This window comes from Salvelinus alpinus, chromosome 3 (genome assembly GCF_045679555.1).
Source record: "Salvelinus alpinus chromosome 3, SLU_Salpinus.1, whole genome shotgun sequence".
Taxonomy (NCBI): Eukaryota; Metazoa; Chordata; class Actinopteri; order Salmoniformes; family Salmonidae; genus Salvelinus; species Salvelinus alpinus.
The window spans coordinates 2,673,789-2,688,773 of record NC_092088.1 but is presented as its reverse complement, the minus strand read 5'-3'; the positions used below and the strand labels follow the sequence as shown (position 1 = coordinate 2,688,773).

The 14,985-nt window shown below is 44.7% G+C and overlaps 1 protein-coding gene across 4 annotated transcripts in view; it reads right to left on the bottom strand.

Moving 5' to 3' along the window:
* The window catches only part of lyst (lysosomal trafficking regulator), a 323,436-nt gene that overhangs the window by 16,001 nt on the left and 292,450 nt on the right, over positions 1-14,985 (bottom strand). For all 4 annotated transcript variants that reach the window (XM_071391269.1, XM_071391271.1, XM_071391270.1 and 1 more), the window contains 4 exons: positions 11,501-11,718; positions 11,054-11,281; positions 10,293-10,482; positions 1,048-1,184 (listed from right to left, as the gene is read on the bottom strand). In XM_071391269.1, the coding sequence (XP_071247370.1) occupies positions 1,048-1,184; positions 10,293-10,482; positions 11,054-11,281; positions 11,501-11,718 (773 nt within the window). The remainder of the gene's footprint in view (positions 1-1,047; positions 1,185-10,292; positions 10,483-11,053; positions 11,282-11,500; positions 11,719-14,985) is intronic.

The window sequence follows — 14,985 nt, the reverse complement described above, 5'->3', positions numbered from 1 at the left end:
TGGTGTAGTGGAGAGCATCATATGAAGTGATATTAAAGACTAGCTACAGTAGTTTACCTGGTGTAGTGGAGAGCACCATATGAAGTGATAAAGACTAGCTACAGTAGTTTACCTGGTGTAGTGGAGAGCATCATATGAAGTGATATTAAAGACTAGCTACAGTAGTTTACCTGGTGTAGTGGAGAGCACCATATGAAGTGATATTAAAGGTACGTTAGTTTACCTGGTGTAGTGGAGAGCACCATATGAAGAGATATTAAAGGTACGTGAGTTTACCTGGTGTAGTGGAGAGCACCATATGAAGTGATAAAGACTAGCTACAGTAGTTTACCTGGTGTAGTGGAGAGCACCATGTGAAGTGATAAAGACTAGCTACAGTCGTTTACCTGGTGTAGTGGAGAGCACCATATGAAGTGATAAAGACTAGCTACAGTAGTTTACCTGGTGTAGTGGAGAGCATCATGTGAAGTGATATTAAAGACTAGCTACAGTAGTTTACCTGGTGTAGTGGAGAGCACCATGTGAAGTGATAAAGGCTAGCTACAGTAGTTTACCTGGTGTAGTGGAGAGCACCATGTGAAGTGATAAAGGCTAGCTACAGTAGTTTACCTGGTGTAGTGGAGAGCACCATGTGAAGTGATAAAGACTAGCTACAGTCGTTTACCTGGTGTAGTGGAGAGCACCATGTGAAGTGATAAAGACTAGCTACAGTCGTTTACCTGGTGTAGTGGAGAGCACCATATGAAGTGATAAAGACTAGCTACAGTAGTTTACCTGGTGTAGTGGAGAGCACCATATGAAGTGATAAAGACTAGCTACAGTAGTTTACCTGGTGTAGTGGAGAGCACCATATGAAGTGATAAAGACTAGCTACAGTAGTTTACCTGGTGTAGTGGAGAGCACCATATGAAGTGATAAAGACTAGCTACAGTAGTTTACCTGGTGTAGTGGAGAGCACCATATGAAGTGATATTAAAGGTACGTTAGTTTACCTGGTGTAGTGGAGAGCACCATATGAAGTGATAAAGACTAGCTACAGTAGTTTACCTGGTGTAGTGGAGAGCACTGTATGAAGTTGATGGGCGGTTCACTCTGTTTGCTCTTCAGCCTCAGCATGTTGTCAGCATAGCCCCAACTCAAGATGGCAGACCACTGGATATCTGTACTGTGCATGCTCCTCACACCTAGAGACACAGAGGAGAGGGTCAGGGCTCCTCACACCTAGAGACACAGAGGAGAGGGTCAGGGCTCCTCACACCTAGAGACACAGAGGAGAGGGTCAGGTCTCCTCACACCTAGAGACACAGAGGAGAGGGTCAGGTCTCCTCACACCTAAAGACACAGAGGAGAGGGTCAGGGCTCCTCACACCTAAAGACACAGAGGAGAGGGTCAGGTCTCCTCACACCTAGAGACACAGAGGAGAGGGTCAGGGCTCCTCACACCTAAAGACACAGAGGAGAGGGTCAGGGCTCCTCACACCTAGAGACACAGAGGAGAGGGTCAGGTCTCCTCACACCTAAAGACACAGAGGAGAGGGTCAGGTCTCCTCACACCTAAAGACACAGAGGAGAGGGTCAGGGCTCCTCACACCTAGAGACACAGAGGAGAGGGTCAGGGCTCCTCACACCTAAAGACACAGAGGAGAGGGTCAGGTCTCCTCACACCTAGAGACACAGAGGAGAGGGTCAGGTCTCCTCACACCTAGAGACACAGAGGAGAGGGTCAGGTCTCCTCACACCTAGAGACACAGAGGAGAGGGTCAGTGCTCCTCACACCTAGAGACACAGAGGAGAGGGTCAGGGCTCCTCACACCTAAAGACACAGAGGAGAGGGTCAGGGCTCCTCACACCTAGAGACACAGAGGAGAGGGTCAGGTCTCCTCACACCTAGAGACACAGAGGAGAGGGTCAGGGCTCCTCACACCTAGAGACACAGAGGAGAGGGTCAGGGCTCCTCACACCTAGAGACACAGAGGAGAGGGTCAGGTCTCCTCACACCTAGAGACACAGAGGAGAGGGTCAGGTCTCCTCACACCTAGAGACACAGAGGAGAGGGTCAGGGCTCCTCACACCTAGAGACACAGAGGAGAGGGTCAGGTCTCCTCACACCTAGAGACACAGAGGAGAGGGTCAGGTCTCCTCACACCTAGAGACACAGAGGAGAGGGTCAGTGCTCCTCACACAGAGGAGAGGGTCAGGTCTCCTCACACCTAAAGACACAGAGGAGAGGGTCAGGTCTCCTCACACCTAGAGACACAGAGGAGAGGGTCAGTGCTCCTCACACAGAGGAGAGGGTCAGGTCTCCTCACACCTAGAGACACAGAGGAGAGGGTCAGGTCTCCTCACACCTAGAGACACAGAGGAGAGGGTCAGTGCTCCTCACACAGAGGAGAGGGTCAGGTCTCCTCACACCTAGAGACACAGAGGAGAGGGTCAGGTCTCCTCACACCTAGAGACACAGAGGAGAGGGTCAGGTCTCCTCACACCTAGAGACACAGAGGAGAGGGTCAGGTCTCCTCACACCTAGAGACACAGAGGAGAGGGTCAGGTCTCCTCACACCTAAAGACACAGAGGAGAGGGTCAGGTCTCCTCACACCTAAAGACACAGAGGAGAGGGTCAGGGCTCCTCACACCTAGAGACACAGAGGAGAGGGTCAGGGCTCCTCACACCTAGAGACACAGAGGAGAGGGTCAGGTCTCCTCACACCTAAAGACACAGAGGAGAGGGTCAGGTCTCCTCACACCTAGAGACACAGAGGAGAGGGTCAGGTCTCCTCACACCTAAAGACACAGAGGAGAGGGTCAGGTCTCCTCACACCTAGAGACACAGAGGAGAGGGTCAGGGCTCCTCACACTTAGAGACACAGAGGAGAGGGTCAGGTCTCCTCACACCTAAAGACACAGAGGAGAGGGTCAGGTCTCCTCACACCTAGAGACACAGAGGAGAGGGTCAGGGCTCCTCACACTTAGAGACACAGAGGAGAGGGTCAGGTCTCCTCACACCTAAAGACACAGAGGAGAGGGTCAGGTCTCCTCACACCTAGAGACACAGAGGAGAGGGTCAGGGCTCCTCACACCTAGAGACACAGAGGAGAGGGTCAGGGCTCCTCACACCTAGAGACACAGAGGAGAGGGTCAGGTCTCCTCACACCTAGAGACACAGAGGAGAGGGTCAGGGCTCCTCACACCTAAAGACACAGAGGAGAGGGTCAGGTCTCCTCACACCTAGAGACACAGAGGAGAGGGTCAGGGCTCCTCACACCTAGAGACACAGAGGAGAGGGTCAGGGCTCCTCACACCTAGAGACACAGAGGAGAGGGTCAGGGCTCCTCACACCTAGAGACACAGAGGAGAGGGTCAGGTCTCCTCACACCTAGAGACACAGAGGAGAGGGTCAGGTCTCCTCACACCTAGAGACACAGAGGAGAGGGTCAGGTCTCCTCACACCTAAAGACACAGAGGAGAGGGTCAGGTCTCCTCACACCTAGAGACACAGAGGAGAGGGTCAGGTCTCCTCACACCTAAAGACACAGAGGAGAGGGTCAGGGCTCCTCACACTTAGAGACACAGAGGAGAGGGTCAGGGCTCCTCACACCTAAAGACACAGAGGAGAGGGTCAGGTCTCCTCACACCTAGAGACACAGAGGAGAGGGTCAGGGCTCCTCACACTTAGAGACACAGAGGAGAGGGTCAGGTCTCCTCACACCTAAAGACACAGAGGAGAGGGTCAGGTCTCCTCACACCTAGAGACACAGAGGAGAGGGTCAGGTCTCCTCACACCTAAAGACACAGAGGAGAGGGTCAGGTCTCCTCACACCTAGAGACACAGAGGAGAGGGTCAGGGCTCCTCACACCTAGAGACACAGAGGAGAGGGTCAGGGCTCCTCACACCTAGAGACACAGAGGAGAGGGTCAGGTCTCCTCACACCTAGAGACACAGAGGAGAGGGTCAGGGCACCTCACACCTAAAGACACAGAGGAGAGGGTCAGGTCTCCTCACACCTAGAGACACAGAGGAGAGGGTCAGGGCTCCTCACACCTAGAGACACAGAGGAGAGGGTCAGGGCTCCTCACACCTAGAGACACAGAGGAGAGGGTCAGGTCTCCTCACACCTAGAGACACAGAGGAGAGGGTCAGGTCTCCTCACACCTAGAGACACAGAGGAGAGGGTCAGGGCTCCTCACACCTAGAGACACAGAGGAGAGGGTCAGGGCTCCTCACACCTAGAGACACAGAGGAGAGGGTCAGGTCTCCTCACACCTAAAGACACAGAGGAGAGGGTCAGGTCTCCTCACACCTAAAGACACAGAGGAGAGGGTCAGGTCTCCTCACACCTAGAGACACAGAGGAGAGGGTCAGGGCTCCTCACACCTAAAGACACAGAGGAGAGGGTCAGGTCTCCTCACACCTAGAGACACAGAGGAGAGGGTCAGGTCTCCTCACACCTAGAGACACAGAGGAGAGGGTCAGGGCTCCTCACACCTAAAGACACAGAGGAGAGGGTCAGGTCTCCTCACACCTAGAGACACAGAGGAGAGGGTCAGGGCTCCTCACACCTAGAGACACAGAGGAGAGGGTCAGGTCTCCTCACACCTAAAGACACAGAGGAGAGGGTCAGGTCTCCTCACACCTAAAGACACAGAGGAGAGGGTCAGGTCTCCTCACACCTAGAGACACAGAGGAGAGGGTCAGGGCTCCTCACACCTAAAGACACAGAGGAGAGGGTCAGGTCTCCTCACACCTAGAGACACAGAGGAGAGGGTCAGGTCTCCTCACACCTAGAGACACAGAGGAGAGGGTCAGGGCTCCTCACACCTAAAGACACAGAGGAGAGGGTCAGGTCTCCTCACACCTAGAGACACAGAGGAGAGGGTCAGGTCTCCTCACACCTAAAGACACGGAGGAGAGGGTCAGGTCTCCTCACACCTAGAGACACAGAGGAGAGGGTCAGGTCTCCTCACACCTAGAGACACAGAGGAGAGGGTCAGGGCTCCTCACACCTAGAGACACAGAGGAGAGGGTCAGGGCTCCTCACACCTAAAGACACAGAGGAGAGGGTCAGGGCTCCTCACACCTAAAGACACAGAGGAGAGGGTCAGGGCTCCTCACACCTAAAGACACAGAGGAGAGGGTCAGGTCTCCTCACACCTAGAGACACAGAGGAGAGGGTCAGGTCTCCTCACACCTAGAGACACAGAGGAGAGGGTCAGGTCTCCTCACACCTAAAGACACAGAGGAGAGGGTCAGGTCTCCTCACACCTAGAGACACAGAGGAGAGGGTCAGGGCTCCTCACACCTAGAGACACAGAGGAGAGGGTCAGGGCTCCTCACCCCTAGAGACACAAAGGAGAGGGTCAGGTCTCCTCACACCTAAAGACACAGAGGAGAGGGTCAGCTCACTGGACTAAAGAGTTAATCAGGGTGGATTTTCCACAAATAGACAGGTATTTTCCTTTCCATGGTAGCAAGATCTTATCTATATTTGCCAAATTTCTATTAAATGCATTGGAGTGAGATCATTTATTTCGGGATATATAATATACTGTAATGTGTCACCTTGTTCCTAGTATAATACACTGTGTCACCTTGTCCCTAGTATAATATACTATACTGTGTCACCTTGTTCCTAGTATAATATAATGTGTCACCTTGTCCCTAGTATAATATAATGTGTCACCTTGTCCCTAGTATAATATACTGTGTCACCTTGTTCCTAGTATAATAGAATGTCACCTTGTTCCTAGTATAATATAATGTGTCACCTTGTCCCTAGTATAATATACTGTGTCACCTTGTTCCTAGTATAATATACTGTGTCACCTTGTTCCTAGTATAATAGACTGTCACCTTGTCCCTAGTATAATAGACTGTCACCTTGTCCCTAGTATAATAGACTGTCACCTTGTTCCTAGTATAATATACTGTGTCACCTTGTTCCTAGTATAATATACTGTCACCTTGTTCCTAGTATAATAGACTGTCACCTTGTTCCTAGTATAATATACTGTGTCACCTTGTTCCTAGTATAATATACTGTGTCACCTTGTTCCTAGTATAATAGACTGTCACCTTGTTCCTAGTATAATAGACTGTGTCACCTTGTTCCTAGTATAATAGACTGTGTCACCTTGTTCCTAGTATAATATACTGTCACCTTGTTCCTAGTATAATAGACTGTGTCACCTTGTTCCTAGTATAATAGACTGTGTCACCTTGTTCCTAGTATAATACTGTGTCACCTTGTTCCTAGTATAATATACTGTGTCACCTTGTTCCTAGTATAATATACTGTGTCACCTTGTTCCTAGTATAATATACTGTCACCTTGTTCCTAGTATAATAGAATGTCACCTTGTTCCTAGTATAATAGAATGTCACCTTGTTCCTAGTATAATAGAATGTCACCTTGTTCCTAGTATAATAGACTGTCACCTTGTTCCTAGTATAATAGACTGTGTCACCTTGTTCCTAGTATAATAGACTGTGTCACCTTGTTCCTAGTATAATAGAATGTCACCTTGTTCCTAGTATAATATACTGTGTCACCTTGTTCCTAGTATAATATACTGTCACCTTGTTCCTAGTATAATAGACTGTCACCTTGTTCCTAGTATAATATACTGTGTCACCTTGTTCCTAGTATAATATACTGTGTCACCTTGTTCCTAGTATAATATACTGTCACCTTGTTCCTAGTATAATAGAATGTCACCTTGTTCCTAGTATAATATACTGTGTCACCTTGTTCCTAGTATAATATACTGTCACCTTGTTCCTAGTATAATAGACTGTCACCTTGTTCCTAGTATAATATACTGTGTCACCTTGTTCCTAGTATAATATACTGTGTCACCTTGTTCCTCGTATAATATACTGTGTCACCTTGTTCCTAGTATAATAGACTGTCACCTTGTTCCTAGTATAATAGACTGTGTCACCTTGTTCCTAGTATAATAGACTGTGTCACCTTGTTCCTAGTATAATAGACTGTCACCTTGTTCCTAGTATAATAGACTGTGTCACCTTGTTCCTAGTATAATGGAATGTCACCTTGTTCCTAGTATAATATACTGTGTCACCTTGTTCCTAGTATAATATACTGTGTCACCTTGTTCCTAGTATAATATAATGTCACCTGGTTCCTAGTATAATAGAATGTCACCTTGTTCCTAGTATAATAGAATGTCACCTTGTTCCTAGTATAATATACTGTGTCACCTTGTTCCTAGTATAATAGACTGTCACCTTGTTCCTAGTATAATAGACTGTCACCTTGTCCCTAGTATAATATACTGTCACCTTGTCCCTAGTATAATAGACTGTCACCTTGTTCCTAGTATAATAGACTGTGTCACCTTGTTCCTAGTATAATAGACTGTGTCACCTTGTTCCTAGTATAATAGACTGTCACCTTGTTCCTAGTATAATAGACTGTCACCTTGTTCCTAGTATAATAGAATGTCACCTTGTTCCTAGTATAATAGACTGTGTCACCTTGTTCCTAGTATAATAGACTGTGTCACCTTGTTCCTAGTATAATAGACTGTCACCTTGTTCCTAGTATAATAGACTGTCACCTTGTTCCTAGTATAATAGACTGTCACCTTGTTCCTAGTATAATAGACTGTGTCACCTTGTTCCTAGTATAATAGACTGTGTCACCTTGTTCCTAGTATAATAGACTGTGTCACCTTGTTCCTAGTATAATAGACTGTCACCTTGTTCCTAGTATAATAGACTGTCACCTTGTTCCTAGTATAATAGACTGTCACCTTGTCCCTCGTATAATATACTGTGTCACCTTGTTCCTAGTATAATAGACTGTCACCTTGTCCCTAGTATAATAGACTGTCACCTTGTTCCTAGTATAATAGACTGTCACCTTGTTCCTAGTATAATAGACTGTCACCTTGTCCCTAGTATAATAGACTGTCACCTTGTTCCTAGTATAATAGACTGTCACCTTGTTCCTAGTATAATAGACTGTCACCTTGTTCGTAGTATAATAGACTGTCACCTTGTTCCTAGTATAATAGACTGTGTCACCTTGTTCCTAGTATAATAGAATGTCACCTTGTTCCTAGTATAATAGACTGTCACCTTGTTCCTAGTATAATAGACTGTCACCTTGTCCCTAGTATAATATACTGTGTCACCTTGTCCCTAGTATAATAGACTGTCACCTTGTTCCTAGTATAATAGACTGTCACCTTGTTCCTAGTATAATAGACTGTGTCACCTTGTTCCTAGTATAATAGACTGGCACCTTGTTCCTAGTATAATATACTGTGTCACCTTGTTCCTAGTATAATAGACTGTCACCTTGTTCCTAGTATAATAGACTGTCACCTTGTCCCTAGTATAATAGACTGTCACCTTGTTCCTAGTATAATATACTGTGTCACCTTGTTCCTAGTATAATAGACTGTCACCTTGTCCCTAGTATAATAGACTGTCACCTTGTTCCTAGTATAATATACTGTGTCACCTTGTTCCTAGTATAATATACTGGCACCTTGTTCCTAGTATAATAGACTGTCACCTTGTTCCTAGTATAATATACTGTGTCACCTTGTTCCTAGTATAATATACTGTGTCACCTTGTTCCTAGTATAATAGACTGTCACCTTGTTCCTAGTATAATAGACTGTCACCTTGTTCCTAGTATAATAGACTGTGTCACCTTGTTCCTAGTATAATAGACTGTCACCCTGTTCCTAGTATAATATACTGTCACCCTGTTCCTAGTATAATATACTGTCACCTTGTTCCTAGTATAATAGACTGTGTCACCTTGTTCCTAGTATAATAGAATGTCACCTTGTTCCTAGTATAATATACTGCTCACCTTGTTCCTAGTATAATATACTGTCACCTTGTTCCTAGTATAATAGAATGTCACCTTGTCCCTAGTATAATAGACTGTCACCTTGTTCCTAGTATAATAGACTGTCACCTTGTTCCTAGTATAATAGACTGTCACCTTGTTCCTAGTATAATAGACTGTCACCTTGTTCCTAGTATAATAGACTGTGTCACCTTGTTCCTAGTATAATAGACTGTGTCACCTTGTTCCTAGTATAATAGACTGTGTCACCTTGTTCCTAGTATAATAGACTGTGTCACCTTGTTCCTAGTATAATAGACTGTGTCACCTTGTTCCTAGTATAATAGACTGTCACCTTGTTCCTAGTATAATATACTGTAATGTGTCACCTTGTTCCTAGTATAATAGACTGTGTCACCTTGTTCCTAGTATAATAGACTGTCACCTTGTCCCTAGTATAATAGACTGTGTCACCTTGTTCCTAGTATAATAGACTGTGTCACCTTGTTCCTAGTATAATAGACTGTCACCTTGTTCCTAGTATAATAGACTGTCACCTTGTTCCTAGTATAGAATGTCACCTTGTTCCTAGTATAATAGACTGTCACCTTGTTCCTAGTATAATAGACTGTCACCTTGTTCCTAGTATAATAGACTGTGTCACCTTGTTCCTAGTATAATAGACTGTGTCACCTTGTTCCTAGTATAATATACTGTCACCTTGTTCCTAGTATAATAGACTGTGTCACCTTGTTCCTAGTATAATAGATTGTCACCTTGTTCCTAGTATAATAGAATGTCACCTTGTCCCTAGTATAATAGACTGTGTCACCTTGTTCCTAGTATAATAGACTGTCACCTTGTCCCTAGTATAATAGACTGTCACCTTGTTCCTAGTATACTAGACTGTCACCTTGTTCCTAGTATAATAGACTGTCACCTTGTTCCTAGTATAATAGACTGTGTCACCTTGTTCCTAGTATAATAGACTGTCACCTTGTCCCTAGTATAATAGACTGTCACCTTGTCCCTAGTATAATAGACTGTCACCTTGTCCCTAGTATAATAGACTGTCACCTTGTTCCTAGTATAATAGACTGTCACCTTGTTCCTAGTATAATAGACTGTCACCTTGTCCCTAGTATAATAGACTGTCACCTTGTTCCTAGTATAATAGACTGTCACCTTGTCCCTAGTATAATAGACTGTGTCACCTTGTCCCTAGTATAATATACTGTGTCACCTTGTTCCTAGTATAATAGACTGTCACCTTGTCCCTAGTATAATAGACTGTGTCACCTTGTCCCTAGTATAATAGACTGTCACCTTGTCCCTAGTATAATAGACTGTCACCTTGTCCCTAGTATAATAGACTGTGTCACCTTGTCCCTAGTATAATAGACTGTCACCTTGTCCCTAGTATAATAGACTGTCACCTTGTCCCTAGTATAATAGACTGTCACCTTGTTCCTTGCTGTAGATCATCATGAGACAGAAGTTGCGTGACAGTCCACAGATGGCTCTGGTAGGGAGAGCCAGTAGAGAGCCAAACCTTTCTCCATGGGGCTGGCTGAAACACACTGCAGGGTCTGGAGAGCTGGGGGAGCCCACATACTCACCCCACTTCAGGCCCTTGATCCAGGACAGGGGACTCTGTGGAGGGGGAAGAGAGAGAAGGATGATTATTCTACAGCACTGCATGGCCCCACCCAGACCCATATCGTTTCAATTCACTTCGATTAAATCTTCATGTAGTAAAGACCACTTAGCAACACCTGTTTTTCAGGGAGACTACGCTACACTTCTCCATAACTCCCCAGTTTGAACTTTGACCTATCGGGTAGACTATGGGAAGATCTCAGTTGCATACTCCTCGAGTCCTCTCTCCTTGTCTCCTTCTCAAAACCCATTGGATGACCCTGGTGTCTCTGAAGGCCAGCTGCACCAGGAGGCCGTAACACCGACACTAAATACAACCCCTAACCTTTGACCTTTAACCTACCGGGTAAACTATATCTTTGACCTGTTCCCTGGTCTCTCTGAAGGCCAGCTGCACCAGGAGGCCGTAACACCGACACTAAATACAACCCCTAACCTTTGACCTTTAACCTACCGGGTAAACTATATCTTTGACCTGTTCCCTGGTCTCTCTGAAGGCCAGCTGCACCAGGAGGCCGTAACACCGACACTAAATACAACCCCTAACCTTTGACCTTTAACCTACCGGGTAAACTATATCTTTGACCTGTTCCCTGGTCTCTCTGAAGGCCAGCTGCACCAGGAGGCCCATGGCAGCAGGAAGCTCTCCCTCCATGAGTCTGGGTCCGGCTCTGCTGATGTGGGATGCAGAGAACAGCTGTCTGGGCGTCTGTCCGTACGTCTTGATCATGGTCTCCAAAGCACGCCGCTGCACCGGGTCCTCCACTGACGACACGTCCATACCGAAATACGTCTACGGACCAGGGGAGAATAATCTAATTTGACTAAACTTGTCAAACAGTTAAAATACAAGCTAATGTCTCTTCTTGTCCAAGGTCATGCTCATTAGGGAACACGGTCTGCAACGGTAAACCAAAACCCAATGTTCATTTTTTTTGTCCAAATCCAGTCCCTCTCTGTTCCCGTTCCATTTAGTGGAATATATATGGCCCAGGCATAAAGAGCTACTCACAGCTGGGTGGAATACGTTGATGGCATGTACAGCTGCCTTGCCCTTCTGTTTCAACCCAAACACCAGGTCAATCCACTGACAGAGGGTCTGAGAGACCTGGTCTGACTCCAGGGCCTGGCGGTGGATTAGGATGAAGAGACGAGGGTCGTTCCTCGCCCAGGGTGGCAGGTTGACGTGGTTCACACGCTCACTGTTTTGACGCACACCAAAGTCAAAACCTGGAGGATGACAGAGACACATTGGAAAGAGGAATGGAGGTCTACATTAAAGCATTTCTTACTGGCAATATGGGCGTCTACAGTAAAACCTTCCTTACTGGTAATATGGGCGTCTACAGTAAAACCTTCCTTACTGGTAATATGGGCGTCTACAGTAAAACCTTCCTTACTGGTAATATGTCTACAGTAAAACCTTCCTTACTGGTAATATGGGCGTCTACAGTAAAACCTTCCTTACTGGTAATATGGGCGTCTACTGTAAAACATTCCTTACTGGTAATATGGGCGTCTACTGTAAAACATTCCTTACTGGTAATATGGGCGTCTACAGTAAAACATTCCTTACTGGTAATATGGGCGTCTACAGTAAAACATTCCTTACTGGTAATATGGGCGTCTACTGTAAAACATTCCTTACTGGTAATATGGGCGTCTACTGTAAAACATTTCTTACTGGTAATATGGGCGTCTACTGTAAAACCTTCCTTACTGGTAATATGGGCGTCTACAGTAAAACCTTCCTTACTGGTAATATGGGCGTCTACTGTAAAACATTCCTTACTGGTAATATGGGCGTCTACAGTAAAACATTCCTTACTGTTGATATGGGCGTCTACAGTAAAACATTTCTTACTGGTAATATGGGCGTCTACTGTAAAACATTCCTTACTGGTAATATGGGCGTCTACAGTAAAACATTCCTTACTGGTAATATGGGCGTCTACAGTAAAACCTTCCTTACTGGTAATATGGGCATCTACAGTAAAACCTTCCTTACTGGTAATATGGGCGTCTACAGTAAAACATTCCTTACTGGTAATATGGGCGTCTACAGTAAAACCTTCCTTACTGGTAATATGGGCGTCTACTGTAAAACCTTCCTTACTGGTAATATGGGCGTCTACTGTAAAACCTTCCTTACTGGTAATATGGGCGTCTACTGTAAAACCTTCCTTACTGGTAATATGGGTGTCTACTGTAAAACCTTCCTTACTGGTAATATGGGTGTCTACTGTAAAACATTCCTTACTGGTAATATGGGCGTCTACTGTAAAACATTCCTTACTGGTAATATGGGCATCTACTGTAAAACCTTCCTTACTGGTAATATGGGCGTCTACAGTAAAACATTTCTTACTGGTAATATGGGCGTCTACTGTAAAACCTTCCTTACTGGTAATATGGGCGTCTACTGTAAAACCTTCCTTACTGGTAATATGGGTGTCTACTGTAAAACCTTCCTTACTGGTAATATGGGCGTCTACTGTAAAACATTCCTTACTGGTAATATGGGCGTCTACTGTAAAACATTTTTTACTGGTAATATGGGCGTCTACAGTAAAACATTTCTTACTGGTAATATGGGCGTCTACTGTAAAACCTTCCTTACTGGTAATATGGGCGTCTACTGTAAAACCTTCCTTACTGGTAATATGGGCGTCTACTGTAAAACATTCCTTACTGGTAATATGGGCATCTACTGTAAAACCTTCCTTACTGGTAATATGGGCGTCTACTGTAAAACCTTCCTTACTGGTAATATGGGCGTCTACTGTAAAACCTTCCTTACTGGTAATATGGGCGTCTACTGTAAAACCTTCCTTACTGGTAATATGGGCGTCTACAGTAAAACATTCCTTACTGGTAATATGTCTACAGTAAAACATTTCTTACTGGTAATATGGGCGTCTACAGTAAAACATTTCTTACTGGTAATATGGGCATCTACAGTAAAACATTCCTTACTGGTAATATGTCTACTGTAAAACATTTCTTACTGGTAATATGTCTACTGTAAAACATTTCTTACTGGTAATATGGGCGTCTACAGTAAAACATTTCTTACTGGTAATATGTGACCAACCGGCTGGGTTTCTGTACAGCACTTTGTGACATCAGCTGATTTAAGAAGGGCTATATAAATACATTTGATTGATTGATTCGGTCGTATGAAGCAAAAGTTGAGATGGTGTTTTCTTACATTGGATAAGAGCTAGAAAATGGTATATTATACACTACAGTTGAGGAACAATGGGAAAGTAATTATGCTTTGAAAGTTGATAAACTCGTAACGCCACTTTAAGAAAATGGCACTTGACTATTTTGGTACACCTACTGGAGAGCTCTTCTTTGTCTCCACCCATTCAGCATCGTTCACACCCTCTAAAGCTTTAGCTTGTCCTTGTTAATGCAGATAAAGAAGAGCTTCAACTTCCTAATCATAGCCTCAATTTTGTCCCGCACATTGAATATAGTTGCGGAGTCCCTCTAATCCTAGATTCAGATCATTCAGCCGAGAAAAAGTTCCTTGGTGTCAACGAGTATGTATACTCCGGTTTGGGAATACCTATAATAAAATATATACATATAATACTAAACAGATTATGGACCAAATCAAATGGAATTTGTCACATGCGCCGAAAACAACCTTAGTGAAATGCTTACTTACAAACCCTTAACCAACAATGCAGTTCAAGAATAGAGTTCATTCTTATTTACATTTACATTTAAGTCATTTAGCAGACGCTCTTATCCAGAGCGACTTACAAGTTGGATGGCTTGGGGGCAGTATTTCGACATCTGGATGAGAAGCGTGCCCAAAGTAAACTGCCTGTTACTCAGGCCTAGAAGCTAGGATATGCATATACTTGGTAGATTTGGATAGAAAACTCTCTAAAGTTTCCAAAACTGTTAAAATAATGTCTGTAAGTATAACGGAACTGATATGGCAGGTGAAAACCTGAGGAAAATCCATCCAGGATTTTTTTGATGTGAGTAGTTTTCAATTTAATGCCTATAGAGTATCTAAATGGTTAGGAACCAGATTGCAGTTCCTATGGCTTCCACTAGATGTCAACAGTCTTTAGACATTGTTTCAGGCTTGTTTTCTGAAAAATGAAGAAGAATGAGACCTTTCTCTCAGTGGACTGAGGAAGAATGCAGAGCTGGTTTGCGCGCGTGACCGATTGCGCGCCCTTCGTTGTTTTTCCTTTCTATTGAATACGCTTTTGTCCGGTTGAAATATTATCGATTATTTAGACAGTAGACAACCTGAGGATTAATTATAAACATCGTTTGACATGTTTCGACGAACTTTACTAGTACTATTAGGATGTTTTCGTCTGCATGTTTTGACCGCCATTGAGCCTGTGGATTACTGAACAAAACGTGCCAACAAAACAGAGTTTTTGGGATATAAAGAGGGACTTTATCGAACAAAACAAACATTTATTGTGAACCTGGGACTCTTGTGACTGTAACCAGATG